The following is a 21,646-nucleotide window of genomic DNA, read 5'->3' as shown; positions in this document are numbered from 1 at the left end:
TGTTGAGCGCTTAGGAAAACCGAATCCCTCCACCCCTACCCCTAGAAAGCAACTCTGAATTATCTAGAAGTCGGTACTGTAATTACCCCTATTTTACAAGTGGGGAGACTGAGGTTTGCGAGCTTGCCCAGTGTAACACAGCCAAGCAAATAACCAAACTGGGAACTGAGCACAGGTGTTAGAGCTCATCTCCATTCTCCTTACCAGCTGTGCTGAGCTCTCGGGACAGGTGGCTTAAGTTCTGGGTGCTTCTGTTTTTTCCTGGTGGTTAAATGGGCATAATCATGTTTTACTCTGAAACTAATGGCTACTGTTTGTTCTTAATTATGTACTAATCAGTGCTTAGCACTGCTGGTTCCTATGCGCCCCCCCCCAATGTCTCACCTGCCAGGGACCCTGTTCCTCCCTTCTGCTCTGCTCCTGAATGTCTGGAGACACGCAGACTTCTCTCTTACTGCTGACTGCCTGCCTTCTGCGTGCACTGGGAATTTGAGATCTCAGCCTCAGGAGACGGGAACAGCCCTTGCTTAATTGAGAGTTTTGGCTAATTGAGTTGCACTGGGTAGGCTTTTTATAGTGCAAATTCCCAAGAATTGCTCAGCCTCCTAGAAAACGTCCGTTCACTTTTGACTTGGATTTGGCCTTCGGTAGGGTCCTTAGTGACTCCAGAATTCTGGACCCTGACCTAGTTGTCCCTAATGTACATATTCTGCATGCCTACTACTAGAACTTTCTCCCTTGTTGTTGAAGCTCTAGCTCACAATTCTCCTCTTATTTCATTTCACCCAGTTATTGAGCACCTACTGTGTATGAGGCACACCAGGAGGCCAGAGACCTGGTTTCCTCCCGCCATGAGTGCCCAGTCTAATGGAGGAGATGGGCAGAGCACAATGGATGTTACTTCACTGTAGCCTGTGAGAGCGAGGTGCTCCAGGGGAGTGGCTGCCAGGAAGGCGGACTAAGTTTAGGGCAAGAAGAAGGAGTTGTAAAAGGGTAAACAGAAGCAATCTGGGCAAGAGGGGAGGCGTAGGTAGGTGGTAAGGCCCTCACACGTGAGAGGAAGGAGTTGGCCGCCGAGGGTTACTTCCCACTCCGTGCCTGGCTGGCAGAGTCCGCATTCTAACAAGACCCCTGTCGTGTTCTAGAACTAATAGCTGGCCTCAGTATTTTCATGCTCCTTTTCTCATTTAATCCTCCCACTTGAACTTGGGAGATTGGTTTTCTTAGGAGAAAGTCCAGATCTGTGAAGGTCAAGTAACTTGTCCAGTACCACCAGCGAAGGGTCCGCTCTAGATTTACATCCAGATGCTCTTTCCAGTCTCTGCGTCCTTGATGCGCCGCCTTACGACTGTCAGAGGGCCCCCAGTGGTGTCCAGACACGTGAACACAACTAACACTCAGTAGTTGTTTACTCTGGCATCCAGATAGCACGCAGAATTGGTCCTGTGTCCCCGTCAAGGCTTCCAGTGGCCTCATGAGGTAGATGTCTCCCAATTTATGGAAATGAAACCAATTCATAGGGTCTTACGACACTTGCCCAGGGTCACACAGCCATGTAAGTGGCAGAGTCGTGGCGGCGACCCTTGGCCTGGCTGGCTCCACAGCCCTTGTCGTTTGCTGCTAGGCCTACGGGTGCTTGGCCTCTCAGCCTCTGTAGGCCACTGTATCTTTGTCTTGACAGCCACCATCAGGGGTTAATTGTCTAGAGCCCAGTGACATTTGACTAATCCTGTGAAGTACTTTGCACACACCCTCTGTGTGGATACTGGACCCAGCCTCTTCATAGTGACCTGACACAGCCCAAGGTCATTGAGACTAGGACCAGGGCTCGGTCGGTGTGCCCCTCTTTCTCTTAGGGAAGATGGGATTGCCTTCCAGAAGGGTCTTCTTCAGCATCTTCTCAGGACCAATTTTCAGCTGTACCACTCCTTTAAAACTTAATACATTAACATACAGCTTTTAACTAATCAAAAGCCGGGAGGGCTGCCGTCATAATGAATTCAAAGCTCATCTTCCTAGATTTTTTTCCTTATTCCTTTTTCTTCTATTTTATAAATTTTGTATTAAACTTGACATCTGACATGGTATGTGACCTCTTTTGACTTCTTATTTAAGTAAATTAGAAGTATAACATGACCCTTCAAAGCTTTCAACCAAGCAGCGGTACCACAATTATGCACTAACTCTTCTTGGGTCGTCATTTCCAATCCTTCGCCTTTTTTCTTTTTTCTTTTTTTTAATGTTTGTTTATTTTTGAGAGATGGAGAGAGACCGAGCATGAGCTGGAGAGGGGCAGAGAGAGAGGGAGACCCAGAATCCGAGGCAGGCTCCAGGCTCTGAGCTGTCAGCACAGAGCCTGATGTGAGGCTCGAACCCATGAACTGTGGGATCATGACCGGAGGTGATGTCGGACGTATAACCCACTGAGCCACCGAGGTGCCCCGTCCAGTCCTTCACTTTTTGTTGTATCAGATACGAATTCTGGTGCTTTGGGTGCTTACTGTGCCCTTCTTGCTGCCGTTGGTGATATTTTTTGTGGGGTGTTTTTTATGGTTTTTTTTATTTTTAATTTTTTTTTTTGGTCTTTTTTGGTATTAGACTAAATTCCTAGAGTGAGGTTTTTTTTTTTTATGTCGAACGGATGGAGCATTTTGAAGACTTGTTATACATATTGGTGAGCTGTCTCCGCACATTTCAGTCAAAATCCTAATTTGTGCTCTGCTGAAAAATGAATCTGGATGTTGTGTGGTTGGACTATCAACACTAGGGACTAGGTGAACATTCAGCTCCTTGGGGGCATATGTATGTGAACTTAACAAGGACCTCACTTCACAGTGCGCCTTAGAACGACTAAGTGTTCCATTCTGCTGCTGGCACTAAGGCAGTAGTAGAACGTCATGGTTAGGAATCCGGGCTGTAGGAGCACCTGGCTGGCTCAGTCGGCTAAGCGTCCCATTTCAGCTCAGGTCATGATCTCGCGGTTCGAGGGTTCGAGCCCCACATCGCACTCTGTACTGACAGCTCAGACTCCAGAGCCTGCTTTGGATTCTGTGTCTCCCTCTCTCTGCCCCTCCCCTATTCATACTCTGTTTCTCTCTGTCTCAAAAAAAAAAAAAAAAAAATCGAGACTGGACCCTGCCTCTTCCTAGCCATGAGACCATAAGCAACTAATCTCGAGCCTTTGTGTCCTCACCTGGAAAGGGGGATATAATTACGGTCTAAGTAGAGAGGGGTTTGGAGTAGGAAGAGGATTGGCTAGAGCACTCTCTCCATTCTTCCTTTCCATCACTTAGGACATGTGATGTTCCTGAGTTCGGTTGATTCTAAACCTCCCAGGACCTTCCCCTCCATGCCCTTCTCTCCTCCCTTGCCAGCCCTTTGTTCTTTGGGTTTCAGAAACTCTTGCTGAATCGCTCAGCTGCTGGTCTGTCTTCTATCTTTTAACTCCTCGTGCCTGCAGAAGGAACTTGTTTCCGCGATTCTGAGACCTTTAGCATCTTGGGACTCAGAACCCAGCTGAAACCGTGCTGGGTGGTGGTGTATTAGCCACTCCGTCTTCTGTAAACGGTATGTCTTAAAATCAGGGACTTAAGATTCAGTAAGCAGTGTATCATTCTAAAATACGTCAACAGCTTTTATTTCCCATTTCTCAGAGCCTAAGTTCAAATCCTTCAGTCTGCCCGCCACTGACTCTTCTGACCTGACTCCAGCGTCTTCCCCTCCAGCCTCCTTTCTGCCCATCTCCTCCCTCCTTCTCTTCTGCACCGACCAGGTTACTTGGGTCCCTCGCTGCAAGCTCACACCAGCCCTGTGTGGTGTGTGACCCTGCTCAGTGGTCACTCTTGAGTGGTGGCCGCCTGCCTTTCTCTCCTAACCACTCTTCCCACTCCTCGGGCAGAACTGTGCCCTGTTCCTTGCTCCCTTAGCTGTGGTTAGTCAGTCACTCTTGTCTTTGAAGACCAGAATCCTTTGCGAGGGCAGAGACTACGGTTAACTCGTGTCCGGTGTCTGACGGGCAGTGTGTGCCCAGGAAACGTTTGAATGGAATTGACTGAGCAAGGAAATCCAACTTCTGGAGACAGCCTGGACAGAGGCTTATAACCCCCTGGATATTTTGTCTCCCTTCGTAGGAGGTTGCTGCTGTCCCAAAGCTCACACTGACTTGTCCTTATGCTGAGCCTATAGGCCTCAAGTCTCTGAACAAAGCAGGTGCCATTTTGTTGAGACCCTACTGAGTCCACTGAGGAATGAGATGGGAGACACCTGCTTGACCCTTTTTCCCCCTCCCATTTTCTGTCTTCCAGGGAACTGGGGCATAGAATAGGTTTTGAAATCGAGTTTATTTTGTGGTCTCCTGGCTGCTGTTAGCCTTGAGGGGAAGGCTACCAAACTCTCCTGAAAGTGGGCCTGTCTTTCTTTAATCAAGATGCATTTCTTGGGACCCAGGTGACAGTGTTGTGTGGTAGAAGGACTTGGCAGTGGACATTCACATCCTACCCAGCCAGTCATGCCGGTGATGATCTTGGGCAAGTTACTTAACCTTTTGTTTAGTTTCCCCACCGATAAAACTGTGTCCAGAGAAAGGAGACTGCTCCCACGTTGACCCTTAAGTGGTGCCTGGGACCCAGAGGCCAGTGGCCTCTTCCAGGTTAATTTACCTCAAATCCTTTAACAGTTAGAGGTAACAGTCTTCTGTCCCCCCCCCACCCCCACCTCCCCTGGGGAAGCTAAATTTTTAGCTCCTACTCACCTTACAGAACTGTCAGGCTATACCAGACAAAGGAATTATAAAATTTACTTTTGTTTCTGTCCATTCAAAAAGACTGGAAGCTTCACGTGAGGTTTCAACTACTAGATGGTGCATGAGTATTCCAATTACACGTCCCAAAACGGGGTAATCACGGGGTGGCCTGGTGACCGCTGGGCCCGCTGGAAGATGGACGGGTGCCAAAGTCCCGTGGGTCACCTGACCTTCATGAGCCCCCTGCTGACTGGTGGACCCCAGTGACGTGTCTCCAGGAATCCTGTGCTTGGTAATCCCTGGAAGCTTGAGCGCTTTTTCCTTCCCTGGTGTGCAAGCCCCTTGGTACATGACAAGGTTAGGGCCATGGCTGGTCAGAAGAAAGAGGGACATTACCTGGGGGATCAGGCCAGCACCCGGTCGGCTGGCATTCAGGCAGGGCCCAAAGGTTCACATTCAGGTGTACCTGCAGAGATCTGGGGAGAGGGGAGGTCTTCTAGGGAGAGAGCACCTCAAAACCCATCTGGTCTGGCTAGAACACGGGTTTGGCTCTTAGAGCCTCAGCAATACGATAGGATCCTCCGCTTTCATTTTCTGACTTGTCTCCTCTGGTTCATAACATGTGGGAGCTTCACTCCATGGCCTATACAGCACCAGGGTTAGTGGGAATCGTGGCTTCCTCGGACTTGGCTGAGGCCCAGGAGGGCTGTTACTGATGGTTAGGATGTCCTTTCCCCGAAGTATCTTAGGTTCTGCGAAGGAGACCTTTTGCCCGAGACTTAACTCCCAGGAATATGTGGCGTAGGCGTCCCTCTCATTGGGTAGATGAGACAGAGGTTCAGAGAGGTTTGGCCTTCCCTCCCAACCTTTGCCCAAGGTTCTAGCCATCCTTCTGCGGTATCTCCGTCCCTCCTTGTTTACCATTGAACTAATAAACCACCGAGTTAACCAGTGGGTGGAGCTGGCATCTAACCCCAGACCCCCTCACCTTCCAGCCTTACCTCCTAACCTCTCTGTTTCCTTGCCCAGCCTTGCATCTCCGCATTATTGCAAAAATGCATCAAGGGCCACGTGCCCTCTCTCCCTCCCTCTTGCTGTGAGGTGGTTAGGGGCCCAGGTAGACCGTGTTCCGGGAGGAAAGGGCTGGAATTCTCATATGCCTCATATGTTAGGGAGTAGGCAGCTTGGGGATTCCTGCACAGAAACACACACTGCGGTTTTCTTACGAAATGAGCCCACAGCTGCTGCCTATGCAGGGCAATGCCTCTTGCCTCTGGGAAAAGTAGCCGCCGTTCCCTGTTTTCCATTCTGTTACACTCGCTGATGCTGTGTCTGATTCGGAGACTGCTGCTTCCTGACCAGTGCTTTCCTCTCTCCCCAGCGCCCCCTCATGTGGCATCTACTGCGCCTCCATCATTCCCCCAGAGCTAGCTCTTGGCTCCTGTGGCCCATCTACCCCCCCTCCCCCACCCGCACCCCCATTCCCTGCTTAGGGTCCTTGTTTACCCTTCTTTTCTTTCCCCTGAGTCCTTCTAACCTGGACCTACAATGCAGTCTGTTTTGCCACTTGTTTTCTTTTTTACTTTAGTTGCCATGGTTACCAACTTTGTATGTAAAGTAATCACCATTCCCCACCCTCTATTTCCCCACTTTTGGTGAAAAAGTTTCACTGTTTTCTGATGATCACCCTTGCCGAGGGAACTTGATGGCTTTTTAATCGCTTCCTTTCTGGCTGTACCACCAGCAAGCCTTTCTTGCCCTCCTTTTTACAGTCTTTCCTCTGGAGTCTGGATTGATCCGGGCTTCAGATCACTGCATCCTCCTGCAGTGTTTTCAGATAAAGAACCTCAGCCCACCGGAGCCAGTGACCTAGAAAGAGGATTATGAGGTGGGAAAGAGCTAATTTAACAACAACAACAACAACAACAACAACAACAACAACAACAAAACACCCATCTGCCCTAAACTGGTTCTACCTGTATTGCTTTGGTTGTGAGTAATCTAAACAAATTATATAATTACAGGGGAAGTGTGGTCTGACAGATCGTGGTCAAAACCCCAGAGCTTTTGCCTTATTCATCTATCAGTCTGGCCTCAGCCTAGAGCTCCCCAAAGTGGCGGCTTCCGGCGGCCGGACTGCCTTTGGAGGTTGTGGGAAGAGGTGTGGCTCTTGGTCTCTGGTGGAATAGGGACACTATAGTAGGGATCTGAAGACTGACTGTCTTTCTTCGGTCATTAGATCGGTCCCGAATGATCCAGAGGACCGCCCCCAGCGGGCCTGGCCTTTTCATCAGCAAGATAATCCATCTGCCTGTTTAGACTCTGGGGGCAGGTAGTCCTCAAGTAACTTCCCTGGAAGGACCCAGTGTGCCACTAATTGCTCTACAAAAACAACATTGGAATTGGTTGGGAGATGCCAATCAGCAGCTTTCCTGGAGTTTCTTTGGTTCAAAAGGAAAGACTTCTGGAAAGAGCAGGAGCTTCCGGCCCATGCAGTTTGATTCAAACCTGTGTGTCTACTTTGGACTCCCCTGTTCCGCCAGACTTCCTGTTTATGCCTCTGGTCCATTTGTTCCTGAGTGTCATTATCCATCCCATCTCTCAGCCTGGACCTCTCTTGCCCCTGGACCTCTCTTGCCCCGTGCCCACTGATCTGCCTGTCCTTTACATGTAACTCTGGGTCTTGCGCCTCCCTCCTGACTCCCAGATCTGGCACCTTCCACCCTCCCTTCCCTGTTCCCTAAACGTTGACCTTGAGGCAGATACTTCAGATGCTTACTGGTTTAGATCCCTGTTATCTCCCTGAAGCCCCACTTTATGGAGACAGGAGCCTGTTATATAACTCCCCTGTGGTGGGCAAGCAGGAAGCGCCGGTTGGAGTATGCTCTGAAATCAACAAAACTGTAGCAGCCATTCTCGCTGCATTGACCAAAGTCCTACAGGTCGCAGGAGGGAGGGCAGGAAAGGCCCTTTGCCTGGGGTGGATTAACAGACATTTAATGGCCTCCGTGCACGCTAGACCTTGTCCGGTGTGCAGTCCCGCCAGCTGGGGGGGGTATGATGCTGCCTGTTGGGAGGCACGGTAACCATGCCCTGGACTCTTCAGTCTCTGTGAGCCTCAGCTTCTTCATCTTTTACAATGGGGTGGTTTCCTCCTACCTCCTGGGGGGTGGTCAATGTTAAATTGAACGCCAAGTGCCAGCATAGGTATTCCGTGAGTGATTGATTACATGTGGCCCTGTACAGGTGGCACAGCAGAAGCAAACTTGGGAAGGTGAACTAAGTGCAGTTGCTTCCTGGTTATTCAGCCAGCCAGTCAGCATTAAGCCAGTTAGTACCCAGGCGTCGGGTGATTCCCGAGCCAGGGGTCTGACACCAGTGCCTGCAGCCCGTGTCACTCCTGCCTTGTTGACCCTGACTCCTGTGTGCGTAGGGATGGGCCTGTGTGTGCAGTGTTGGCTCAGTGCCAGTCTTGCTGGTCTTCTTGGACTGGAGCACTGTCACCAGCGTCCTTCTTGCCTTAGCGTGCCACGTGCCCGTAGTCTGACAAGGGGTGTGAATGTGTCCGTGGCACTCAAGCTCTTTCCGGTCTTCTTTTGATTTAGGAGAAAGGATCCTGGGTTATGCCGAGGAGCCCTGCTATCTCTGGTTTGTCATGGAGTTCTGTGAAGGCGGAGACCTGAATCAGTACGTCCTGTCCCGGAGGCCGGATCCGGCAACCAACAAAAGCTTCATGCTACAGCTCACGAGCGCCATTGCCTTCCTGCACAAAAACCACATCGTGCACAGGGACCTAAAGCCAGACAACATCCTCATCACAGAGCGCTCTGGCACCCCCATCCTCAAGGTGGCTGACTTTGGGCTGAGCAAGGTCTGTGCTGGGTTGGCCCCCCGAGGAAAAGAGGGCCATCAAGACCACAAAAATGTGAATGTGAATAAATACTGGCTGTCCTCAGCCTGCGGCTCGGACTTCTACATGGCCCCCGAAGTCTGGGAGGGACACTACACAGCCAAGGCCGACATCTTTGCCCTGGGCATTATCATCTGGGCAATGATAGAACGAATCACTTTCATTGACTCTGAGACCAAGAAGGAGCTCCTGGGGACCTACATCAAACAGGGGACCGAGATCGTCCCTGTCGGTGAGGCGCTGCTAGAAAACCCAAAGATGGAGTTGCACATCCCTCAGAAACGCAGGACTTCCATGTCTGAGGGGATCAAGCAGCTCTTGAAAGATATGTTAGCTGCTAACCCACAGGACCGGCCTGATGCCTTTGAACTTGAAACCAGAATGGACCAGGTCACATGTGCTGCTTAAAATTCAGGGCAAAGCATCTTGAGTGTTGTTAAACTAGGTGAGTGTAACTCCTTTCCTTCTGCATGCGCACTCCCTGGACTGGATTCCTTGTCCTGGGCCCTTAGGGGAGCCCCCGTGGTGTTAGGGGGAGATTGTAGGGTTCAAGACCACGATTAGAGACAACCCCCTTCGTTCCCCCCACAGGTCTTGAGAAGGAGATCTGTGGGGTGGAGCAAGAGCTGGAAAGTCTAGCCAAGTTTTCTGAGTGGACGTTGCGTTTGAGCCGAGTCTCAAGTTTTTTTAGACATGCTTTTCCTCATCCCTTAATAAACATTTACTGGAGAAAATGTGCAAAAGAGGTACGGATGGCTTTTTTTCAGAGAATAAATGCTCCCCCCTCCCATTGTATCCCTCCTGCGCACACGTGCGATTCTGCATGGTTTAGCTCGTGCTATATTTAGGCACGGTTTTGTGTCCTGCCCTTTCAGCGCTAATCTGAGCATTTCCCCATGTGATGCTTGGAAAGTACGGTTTCGATCGTTGGGCATTCCATTACATGTGCTGTAATGTAACCTTTTGCCTACTTTATTATTATTTTTTTAATGTTTCCTTATTTTTGAAAGAGAGCACAAGCAGGGGAAGGGCAGACAGAGAGGGAGAGGGAGACACAGAATCCGAAGCAGGCTCCAGGCTCCGCTGTCAGTACTGAGTCTGACCTGGGGCTCGAACTCATGAACCATGAGATCATGACCTGAGGCAAAGCTGGACACCGCCTGACCAACTGAGCCACCCAGGCGCCCCACCTTTCGCCTACTTTAGCTATGTGATGGGTTTTCTCCATCTTAGATACTGCAAATGATGTGGGAGTGAATATTCTTATATGGAAGTCTTGGCCTATTTTAAGAGATTGATTCGGGCTTTCGTTTGTCAGGTGCTGAGCCCTGCAGTGGTTAGCAAATGCAGAAATGGCCCCATCCTCATGAATTCTGCAGCTTAGTTGGGGAGAGAAACACTAGTCAGTACTTACCATAGTTGCTTTACCACAAAGGACCTATGGTATTAAGGGAAATGAGCCTTTTAGGGGACTTGGGGATTTGGGGGTCTGGGTAGCATTCCAGGTAAAAGGACTATAGCCTCCACAGAGGACCTGAAGCCAGAGGCACCTTTGAGTGCCTTCGCTGGTTTGGGGTAGTGAAGAACGCAGACCCGTGGTAGAGACTGTGACCTGCCGGGAGAGCAGACGGAGCTGAGGTGGAGAACCCCAAAGTGTGTGCCAGCAACAGCAGTGGTAGGTGGTTCAGTTGGACCTGAGTCTGAGGTGTGAGCAAGGAATATAAGATCAGAAATCAGGTGGAACCAGGGACCCTGGAATCTGACCCTGACTTCGTAGGCATCTGGGCACCACCTGCAGACCATTCGGAACTTCCGGCACATGCGAGTTGAGTTGAACTGGAGCCTGCGAGACCAGACGGGCCAATTAGTTCACTCCCGCCAGGAGGGATGTTGTTGAACCTGACATTGAGTAGCCCTGAGGATGGAGGAGTGCCTGGATCTTCGGGGCAGGCAGTTGGCAAGACAGCTGGCCGGATGTGAAAGTAGAAGGAACTAACTCAGATTTGGGAAGATTCATGGCAATATACATACACAAGTGCTGGCTGGTATATTGGTCAGATTTGAATCATGTTCACATCATTCAGCTTAGTTTTGTGGGAAGAGGGAAAAGAATGTGACTACCAAATATGCCAGGTGGCTGGTAGCATCTGGTTTCACCTTTGCAGCTCTGCAAGGAGCGAAGTCATTTATCCATCCACTGTCCTCATTTAAGGACAGGTGTATCTTCCTCCCTGCCTTCTACCTTTTTTTCTTACTAGGGCAGCCTGCAAATTCGCTACTCTTAAATTTGCTGAATCCTTGAGATGAGGCCATGAGCGGTGGTGCTGATCCAAGGGGCCACATTGGACACAAAAGACCTCGGTCCCCGGGTGGCTTCTTAGTCCCTTCCTTTCCGTGCATCACCCTCAGCGTGCTAGTTGCTGTCGGTGAGTGCCGAGGGGAGCCCTGGTCACATCTGTTCTCCGTGAACTTCTGGATTGAGTCACCAGGTTAATTCTCCCTTTCCACAACCACTGAGCACTTTCCAGATGCAAGCCAGTTTGTCCCACGGCCCCCCAGAAAGAGTGTTCCCTAAAGCTCGGCTGGGGACAGTGCTGTGTTAGGGCCCAGAAAGGGTTGGCGAGACCATGTTTGAGTCATGTTTCATGCGTCACTTCTCATTTCCATCTCCTTCCTTCTGCTTTTAAAAAACCTCTTAGAATTCAAGTTTGCCCTGGGGTAGGATGAAGGTTGTCATTGGAGGGGAGACCTGAATGTGGGTTAGAATTGTGCGGTTGTCACAACGAATTGAGATCAGGGCTCTGTTTGGACAGCCACAGCTGGGATTTGTGCTGTGTTGGAGGGCAAAGTTCTAGCTCATAGAGGGGTGGTTCCGTCAGGGAGGAGGAATAGATGACCTTGACATAAGATAAGATGGGGCATGTAGCCCCGCAAAGCGTCGCAGGCTCTGACTGCTAAGTGAGGACAACAATTGGTCAGTCGGCGCCTATTTGGACAGCCTGGCCTGTCCCCGTGGGGCACTGAGAGGTGTGGGCCTGGGCCCGGGTCTGTACGAGCAGGAGCTGACCCTCGTTTGTGTTGCTAAAAGCTTCAAGAAGCAGTTGTGGTAGACATGAGCTGTATCTGGCCAGTTTAAGGAATCAGAGGCTTGAATTGGGATGAACTATTGTCCAGCCCTCCCCCCCTGCCCCCCCACCCCGCTCCCCATTTAAGGTTTATAGCTGGAGAAGCTAATTCCACATATTCAGCATGCTTGTTGGGAAACTATTTGCCAGGGAATCCGAGGCACAAAGACACGGTAGTAGATAACATAGACAAACATTCCTGGCAGTTGTGGGGCTTACATTCTGTTGGGAAGATGGACTTACAAGTAATACGTTTGAAAAAACTCAGTACTCTGGGGGCCTTAGGGCAGGACAATACTGGGAGGGGGAGGGTAGAGGTGTACTTTTAAGTGGAAGAGATCAGGGTGGGTCTCTGAGACCGTGACATTTGAGTAAAGGTTAGGAGGAGTTGAGGGAGTGAGTCATGAGGATTCCTTGTTGGGGGGAAAAAGCATCCCAGACCGAGGGAAGAGCCAGAATAAAGGCTCAAAGACTGGATAGAGCAGGGAGGGGAGTGTAAGAAAAGAAGAAAGATAACCAGGAGTCAACTAGGGTAGGCCTTCTAGGCCACTGTAAGGAGTTGGGGTTTTGTGCCTGGGTAAGGTGGAAAGTCCTGGGTGTGTCTGGATCTTTTGAAAGGATCATTGTGGCTGCCAGGCCTCAAAGGACAGGGGATAAGCTAGGAGGCTACTGTAGCAACCCAGGTGTGAGAGCATGGTGACTTTGAACAGTGGAGCCAGGGAGGGGGGATTGGATTTGGGACGAGTTTTGAAGTCGCCAACAATTTCCTGCTAGATTGAATGGTAGGAGAGAAAGGAATCCCGGATGACTTAGAGGTTTTGGGAGCTTGTGGAAGGATGGGGTGGTCACCAAATGAGATGGGAGGGGCATCGAGGAACAGGTTTGGCTGGAGAAAGTTAGGCTTTGCTGTCATGTGAAAGTTTGGAAGGCCGAATTAGAGTCCATGCACAGCGGTAGAACAGGTAGAGGAGCCTGGGGTTCAGGGGTGAGATCTGGTCTAGAGGTAACAAATTTAGAGAGTGCCAAGGCGCCACAGTGGGCACAGAGAGTTCAAAGAGGGACCGAGCTCTGGGCCATCCCCCAGTGAGGTTGGGGAGAAGGAAAGGAGCCAGAGAGGGAGGAGACCTGGGTCCGGTGTCCTGGATGTGGGATGAAGATGAGACCCCAGCAGGAGGAAGGCATCCGCCGTGGTCCTTATGCCGGTGGGTTGAGGGAGGGGAGGACTGAGGAGGACTGGCCTTTGGCTTCAGGGATTAGGAAGACATTGGCACTCACAGGCACTTTGGTGGCACATAATGGGGTGGGTTTGAGAGGAAATGAGAGGAGTGGGGGACCGTGAGAGAAAGAGAGACCATGGACTCTCCAAGTTTGTGGTTTGAAGGCTCCCATTCTCCTCCTGAAGTTGAGGGCTCCAAAGAGGTCCCGTTTTGGGTTCTATCTATGGATACTGGCAGAATTAAAAACTAAAACAAATGTTTTAAATATTCCTTTCAAATGAACAAAAGTCAGTTACACTTTAACCTAAGCATCATTATTTTTGAGAAGTATTTTCAAAAACAAAAATTGAGGGAGTCTGCTCACTAGCGGCAGAGTTTTGTATTTCTGCAAATCTTTTCGCCATCCGCCAGTCAGTCGGCTGGGTTCTCCTCCTATCTTGCTTCTGACGTTAACCTGGTGCCGCGTCCCTCATCATCACGTAACCTCCAGAAAACTCCACCATACGTGCCAGAGAGGAGGAAAGTAAAAAGGCAGATGTGTCTTGGTGTTAGCATGAAAAGGTTTGGCTCCGTGGAGTCCCGCGCTCCAGACCACCCTTTGGAGAGCCAGTGGTGTAGATGACTCCTGCTGAGGAGCTGTGTGTGGAGGGGAGCAGAGAAGTAGATGGCAGGCAGCTGGAGACCTAGGAAGGAAGAATCATTCAAGGTCCCAAATGACAGCATGGACCTCGTGTGTCCTTATTCCTTGCCAGCTTTCCTGTGGCAACCTGATGTGGCTCAAACTCCAGCCGTGTGTAGGCAACACTCCCGTCCCCGGTACCGGCGTGATGAGCTGCTTCTGTAACCTGGGGTTGTAGATTCAGAGTATTGTTCAAATCCGGGCCTCCTGGGTTGAGTTCTCTGCAGCAGTGAATGCGTGCACTCGGGGTTGGCAACACGGAGCTCCTCTGAAAAGAGTGTTGCCCGGTGGACTGTCCAGGACCCAGCGCTTCTGTTTTCATGGTTGGCTGGCTGTGTGACCTCAGGCAAATTGTTTTACCTCTCTGGATTTTATTAAATCCCGTTAAACCCCATTTCATTAAATGGGGGTAGGTCCTATTTGTCTCATTGAGGTTTCATTGTCCATAAAACGGGGTAGATTTTTCTTGTTGAGGTTGTCGGAATCACAAGAGGTTGTGCAAGTGCCCTGTATAAACTGTAAATGAGATGCTAAATTTTAGCTACACACTTGGGTTCGAGGGAGAAGTATTGCCTTCTGTTCTCTCTGAGGACCGTGGTCTTTAGTAGCCTTGCCTCAGAGGGTTACCAGATTGCTTTTTTTTTTTTTTAATTTTTTAATGTTTTATTTATTTCTAGGAGAGAGAGAGAGACAGCGTGAGCAGGGGAGGGTCAGAGACAGAGGGAGATACAGACTCTGAAACAGGCTCCAGGCTCTGAGCTGGCAGTCAGCACAGAGCCTGACGCGGGGCTCGAACCCACGAACCGCGAGATCATGACCTAAGCGAAAGTCAGACGCTTAACCGACTAAGCCACCCAGGCGCCCCCCCCCTTTTTTTTTTTGAACAAAGCTGGACTCAAGGCAACTCTGTCCAATTGCTTGTTCCAGAAATCCTCTCTATTTTTAAAGATTACTCAATGGTGGGTCCTATCTCTCCCTTATTTGTCATTTTTTAAAGCTGTTGAATGATTCCCAATGCTTCCTCCGGGCCAGCCCCAAACCCTACCCAGAGTGGGTACCCAGCTGGTCTCCGTGCCGCCGCCCACGTTACCAGGGAGGGTGCTGTAAGATGAGGGAATCTGCATTCATGGCCAAGTTTGCCGTCTCCTATACAAGCCTCGGTTACTAGGGCTGAATGGAGCCAGGGCCCTCGAATGACATTTACTTGGACATTTACTCAGGCCTGCTGAAGGCAATCAGAGCCTGCCATGCCCTGAAGGGTCCTAGAAAACACTCTTTGCCCTAGATGTGATCTTGGTAGCTGCCTCACATCAGAGAACAAAATCGCCTTAATTTATTGTTGAAGTAATAAAGGATTATTTATCCTTGGCCTGAGGTCCGGAGACGTGGCTCTGGGCTCACATGCTGGATGACCTGAGTTGACCCCTTCACCTGGGCTTCAGATTTTTCTTGTTTTTATGAGATTGGGGGGGAGGGTGGCAAATGGTCTTCTGCGGTTCACAGCCTTTTTCATATTACCTAACAGACACCAGCATGTTCATTTGCATGGAAGCTGTAGAAATCTATCATTTGTTGGCTTTCGGCAGAATTACACTCAAATTGTGTCACATTAGGGGGCGCCTGGGTGGCTTAGTCGGTTAAGCGTCCGACTTTCGCTTGGGTCATGATCTCGCGGTTCGTGGGTTCGAGCCCCGCGTCGGGCTCTGTGCTGACTGCCAGCTCGGAGCCTGTTTCAGTCTGTGACTCCCTCTCTCTCTGACCCTCCCCTGCTCACGCTGTCTCTCTCTCTCTCTCCTAGAAATAAATAAAACATTAAAAAAAAAAAAAAAAAAAAGAAGTGTCAAGTCCATCCAAAGTGATACTGGGAACTAAAAAATGGGAAAGAAATTCTTAATGTGGTTCATTTTAAGCAGCAGAATTTTCAAAACATAATCCCTGGATGGTAAATTAAAAAACAGGTTTCCAGTGAGAGATTGGGAACCTGGGACAGATAGGTATTTGGGTCCCCTCTTCTCTTGGCTGAGTGTGACTTCCTGTGTCAGCCATGAATCCAGGAGCAGGTAAGACCTGCCTTCCACTCACAGGACTGCAGGCCTATGGGAGGGGGACACACGGACCTCTTCCTGGAGCCTCACCTTGTGCATGTGGGGGGTTTTAAGGGGTTAGGTTTTGAGGGAGGGCGACAGTGCCGAAGATGGCCAAAGACCGTGAGGGTCACTGGCTATCCCCGGGGCCAAGGGGTTTTGACCATTGTTTCATTTATTTTCATAACTTCCTGAAGGTCACAGCTGATAAGGAGCAGAGTCTAGACTTGAACCCAGGCCTCAGTCCCTGGCATCAGCCAGTATGGGGTATTGCCTCATTGAATCATCTATGGAAATCATGGGTCTTTGAATTTTTCTTTTTTTAATGTTTATTTTTGAGAGAGACCTAGTGCAAGTGGGAGCAGAGAGAGAGGGAGACACAGAATCTCAAACAGGCTCCAGGCTCGGAGCTGTCAGCACAGAGCCCGATGCGGCGCTTGAACTTGAGAATGGCAAGATCATGACCTGAGCTGAGGTCGGATGCTTAACCGGCTGAGCCACCAGTCACCCTGAAATCATGGGTCTCTTACTGCATTGAGCAAACAGTTGAGCACCAAGTGGAGGAGGCTGCGATCAATAATGTGGGCATACTCAAATAGCACCTAGTAGGTTTCTAGCTGGGAGCTGGTTTCTTCTCCGAAAAAGCACAGCGTGCTGGTGAATGGCTAGGTAGCCCCAAGAGGGATAGGCAAGGACACCTTGTCCCTGAAGCCTTAGCTGCCGAGGGAACCGGAGTCCATTTGATTCCTTCAGCCCACTTAGTTTCTGGTGGAGACTTGAACTTTCCAAAGAGAGGATGGGAGGAGGGGAATGCCATCCTTGCCCTAAGTCAGTGATCTAGATCCTTAATTAAAGAGTTGGGGGGGTTTTATTTAAAATGGAGCGCTCATTGGGAGGGGAATAGATTTAGCAGGTGATTATCAATCCTTTGATACAAACAGCTCTGTATTGTAGTCTTGAGCCCCTCTTGAGTCCCTGTCTGTAAAATGGACGTGTCTGCGCCTCCCCTGAGCCGCCTGCTAGCACTCTGTGGGGCCGCGTAAGAGTGCAGGGGTCAGGAGCAAAGATCCAGGTTTGCATCTCCGTTCCCCAAGAAATTAAAGCTCAGCCTTCACAGGGAGGACCCAGTGGCCCTGAGTACTCGCATACAGAGAGTCTGTGGGGTGTGGTCTAGTCTGTCCACTCCTGCTTTCTGGGGGCTCCCCCAGGTCATGAAGGCCGGTGTTTGTGAGACCAGACAGTTCTGGGGCAGGAGGGGCGGGTGGCTTCTGCCCTTGCCATCGCCGTCCCTGCTCCAGCTGTATCAACGGGAGGGAGCTGAGCTGAGCTGTGGGTTATGTAATGGGGCTGGTGGCCCCCAGGGATAATCTGTCCCTTGAAGCACCGCAGGACAGCAGGACAGCAAAGCCTCCGTGAGGGGATGGACCTGCCCCAGGGCTGTTGTTGCTCACATTCTACTCCTCCCTGGCATCCTCGGCTCCTCCCAAGCCCAGATGCCATCCCTTTGGGCAGAGCAAAGCAAACTCGCTTTTGTAATCGTCCAGCTGTAAGCAGGGCTGCATGGTTGGGGTCCTTCCAAGTCCCATTTCCTCTCCCCTCCCCTCCCTCCCAACTCCAGGACACAGGCACTCCTACCAACGATCGATCGATCGATCGTGGCTCCTGGTTCTCAACACCTGCTTTGAGGGGCCCCTTGATCTTTGTCTGGAGCAGGGGCTTTGTCTTTTCTCTTCGTCTCTGAATTAAATAGTTTCCATGTCTTTTTCATAGTGGGCACTCCGGATATAATCAGCACATAGCGCCTGCCTGCCTGGCCTGGGCCGGCTGGCCTTCTGCAGACGAGGAAGTGGAGAATCACTTTTTACCCTGCAGCCTCTTTAAAAGCAGCTCTTCGAAGGGTTTACATCTTCAGGCAGATGACAGATTTTACCTCCAAGCAGCACCAGACAGGTGGCCCCTAAGGCGTCTGTGCCTGGTGCTGCCTGCGGGCAGGGTCGGTCTCACGGCCGATCTTGGCCGCCATCCGCTCCTTCGGGCGACCCCACCTGTGTGCAGGTTCCTGTGTCCCACCGCTGCAGCCTTCCCAGTGTGGGCCCGGGAGGTGAGGCTGGGAGAGGGAGGCACCCGCACAACCAAGGGGTCCGGGAGCAGTGGGCAGAAGTCAGAATTAACCCAAAGGCTGGGAAGTGGGATACCCGAAGCCTGCTGCAGGTCGTGGCCACCAGGCAAGCACTTGCACTGAGGGAGTTCTGGAACAGTCTGTGACCCGAAGGCAGCCCGGTGTGTGCCTCCGTTCCATTTGCCAGGTATCCTGCTGGAAGCCCGTTCCAAGTGAGCGTGAATGTAGCCCAGGCAGTTGAGTTGCTGGGTTCCTCCCTGATGAAACTTGCAGTTCATTTATTAAATCTTGACGAAAGCAGGGGATGTCATCATTTGGTGCTATCATGGATGTGGCTGGCCACAGCCTTGTGTTGAAAGAGTCTGGGGCCGCGTCACATTTGGTGAGCAAATGTGCCCTCCTGATACATGGCAGGCACTCATCCAGTGGAGGTGGTGATCATATAGATTCCAGTGTTCACGGTGTGGCAGTGCAGGTAACACATGGATACCTAGTTGTGGTAGCTCTGGCTCAGGAGAGGTACGGAAGCCTGGAGAGAGTGGAGGGAAAGCTTCCCGGAGGAGGTGGTACCTTGGACTAGTTCCTGAAGGTAGGTTCTGAGGCATGTTGTAAACCTGGGGATAAGGGAGTAGGTGCCAGGCAAGCTCACTTGCCAGAAACTCGCCTTAGCTCTACTGAGGCTTCGTTGGGCACAGGACCCAGCTGACGAGGAGAAGAGGGTGCTGTTCCAGTAGTGAAGTCCCAGCCAGAGATGCATCCTAGGCCCAGGGTGCTGTCTTGATAAACTAGGGCAACAGCCCACAACATCCCAGCCCCTCCTTTCATTTCCACTAGCGAGTCCTCTGTGGTTATTACAGAATCAAAGGAAATGGAGACCTCCTCCAGCACTTCTAGGATTCAGAGGCATGGCAGGCCTTTAAAACTGCCAGCCAAGTTTAAAATAAATCAATACCATAAAACACTGCAATGAATTTCCCAACTTTAAAGGAATTTCACTTTCGGTTAGAGGTGCCAGGGGAAAGCTATAACTCAGCCCGCATCATACACAGGTCAGGTTTCTGTTTTGTTTCTTTGTAAAAGAAAATGCTGTCGAGGGACTCGGGAGGGATGGATTCGAGCCACCCAGGCGCACCAAGGGCACAGGAGGAAGAGGAAAATGCGTCTGTTTTTCTAGGCTGCAAACAGGAGCTGGAGGGCACCTGGGCAGGGAATCTCCCGAGTGGGAGCCCTGGCTGTTCCTCATTCTAGGGCACGGTAGGTACCATAGCGGTGATGGAAAGCAGGTCAGCTTTGGTATATGGTGTCGGGTTTTAGTATCAGCTGGCTGCCCCCAGTGGGAAAGTCAGAGAGACGGGCTGAGCCGGTGGAGGTGTTCTGCGTTCACGTCCGATCTTTTGCAGACAGGAAACCCTGAAATCTGGACAGCACCCTTTTGGGTTTTTTCCTTTCTGCTTCTTTCAGACACGTCTCAAACATGTCCCTTCCAGAAGGCTCTGGTCTAGGGCACATCCGAGGCATGGGCTGGAAGTACGGTGCCGTCAGATCTTGGCAAGAGCGCAGGGGCCTTAGCAGCCCAGCCCAGCCTTGTGCAGACAGAAGGAGAACTGGAAGTCACAAGTAAAGACTCATTTGTTGTTAGTAACCAGATTGCATACTTGGATTTGATGAATGTTTGGAAGGAGCCCTTGGTGTGCGTGGGGCAGCAGAAATGAGGGTGAGAATACCACACCCCAGACAAACAACAGGGTGACTCTTACCTTCTAGAAAAAATTGTTGGGGAGGTTAGGCCCGCTGCCTAAACTGAAATCCAGATCCAGATGTCACCGCTGATAATGATCCAGACATCCTTCCCCTTCCCCGCCCTCAGATGCTCAGGGCAGGGGCACCAACCACGTGTAGCATGAGGAGCCTTTGCGGAGCACCTCACTCCAGCCCAGTGGTTTGGAAGCCCTGTGGCAGTGGAGTGGCTCTTCTGGAACTCCGGTGTCCTCCCTACTCTTAGACCATCCTTGAGTTGGGTGTAAGCTGGTGGTGCTGAAGGCGGCCCCAGATGGGAGTTCCATTTTATCAGTGGCAGGAACTGAGGATGTCAAGAGTAGGAAGTCTCCCACTTAATAGACTGAGATTCTATCCTGTGAACTTGAGGGTGCCGACAGGCTCTTGGCACACTCCTCTCCACAACTCCTCACTGACTCCCACGCCCCAACACACCAGGCGTTAGTGACCAGTCTTCTTAGATGGGATCCCGACACTGGCGGGATCCCCTGGGAATGTGTTAGGATGTATATTTCGGGCCCCGCTTCAGTCGTACGGAGAGGTATTGGGCAAGCCCCGTGGGTGATGTCGATGCCCACAGGACCGAGGGCTGACCCGGCCAAGGAGACCTAAGGCACAGCCTGCCACCTTACCATCTCTTAAAACTTGCCTCTTAACCTTTTGCCCTCAAAAAGCTTAGATTTGGGCTTAAGACCTAGGAGGAGGGGCCCGCCGGGTCCTGATCCCGTCTCTGCCTTCCACAGTTACCTAGCATCGGGACTTCAGGCAGGTCACTTCTCTGTGGGCCGCGGTGTCCTCATCCAGAAACCCAGGGCAGCTGAAGGACCACTCGCGGCCCCTCCCTCCCAGCTCCCTTAGCCCTGGCGCATTCGTCGGCTCCACGGTGGAGGAGTCTCCAGGTCACGGGACTCCTGGCTCTTCCTCCATTTCTCCCTCTGTGCGCGCATCCTTAGGATCAAGTGAGGTCCTGCAGCCACCTGCTCCTGGGAGGAGAAGGGGAGTAATTGAACTTCTCCATAGGCTTCCGTGGCCCTGGGGGAGGAGACTGCCGAGCCATAATAACAGTGAGCATCTTGGGATGATCCCCAGGGGGCACCTCCAGGGGAACACTGCGCCCTGTGAGGGCTCTGTGATGGGACGGGAAATCATCCTTCCAGAAAGGGGGGGACTTTGAGAGGCAGTGGGAGCTTGGGAACGGGGGAGCAACAGGATGCACAGGCAGGGCTTTGATGTCGAAGTGGCATCTTAGACGTGGCTTTGAACCCTGACTCAAAACCTTCACTTGTTCATCCCCAGACACGTATGGAGCACCTGCTCGGTGCCCAGCTTGGGCCACGGAGATTATGAGATAGTCCCTGACCTCAGTCCGGCTGAACCTCTGGCATCTCTTAGGCTTGGAGTCCTCGTTTGTAAAATGGCTTGCTAACACGTCCTCCATAGGGTTTTCATTGGATTAAGCGGAAAATTAATATAAAGCAGCCTGGGAATGCTAGGCATGTGTTAGACAGACACTCCATAGCTGCTGGGCTTTGTTGTCTTTCCATGCTAATTCTTGGCCACACTGGTAACTGCTACATGTGGTCTCAACGGAACGTGTACGGGTTCATGTGCTTCCCGTCCACCCCACCAATAAAAAGAAAACACACTCCCTGGAGGGACCCTTTAATTGTATTTCTTTTGAGAGAGAGTCCCGAGCAGGCTCCATGCTGTCGGCACAGAGCCTGATGCGGGGCTCGATCTCCCGCACCGTGAGATCATGACTTGAGCCAAAGTTAAAAGTTGGACGCTCAACTGACTGAGCCTCCCAGGAGCCCCCTGTTACATTTTTTCATAGCCTGTGCATGTTGCAGGCACTGGTAGGTGCTTGCAGTCCATCGGGGACAGCTCAGACCTGGTCCCCGCTCTCCAGGCACTTAGACTTTGGTTTGAGAGACCGGTCCTAAGGGAAAACTATAGCTACAGTTTCAAGCAGGTACGGATAGAGGAAATAGCAGA

The 21,646-nt window shown here is 51.1% G+C and overlaps 1 protein-coding gene across 2 annotated transcripts in view; it reads left to right on the top strand.

The window, feature by feature from the left end:
* STK35 (serine/threonine kinase 35) overlaps positions 1-21,646 on the top strand; it is a 42,945-nt gene that overhangs the window by 5,762 nt on the left and 15,537 nt on the right. Inside the window, exons 3-4 of one of the 2 annotated variants that reach the window (XM_039237745.1) lie at positions 8,347-9,096; positions 9,243-9,375. In XM_039237745.1, coding sequence (XP_039093676.1) covers positions 8,347-9,059 — 713 coding nt within the window. In that variant the 3' untranslated portion in view covers positions 9,060-9,096; positions 9,243-9,375. Of the gene's footprint in view, positions 1-8,346; positions 9,097-9,242; positions 9,376-21,646 lie in introns of those variants that run through there. The other variant, XM_039237746.1, reaches the window with a different exon arrangement.

The sequence above is a fragment of the Hyaena hyaena genome, unplaced genomic scaffold, assembly GCF_003009895.1.
Source record: "Hyaena hyaena isolate Hyena2069 unplaced genomic scaffold, ASM300989v1 scaffold_131, whole genome shotgun sequence".
NCBI lineage: Eukaryota > Metazoa > Chordata > Mammalia > Carnivora > Hyaenidae > Hyaena > Hyaena hyaena.
This window is presented reverse-complemented; position numbering and strand designations above follow the sequence as displayed.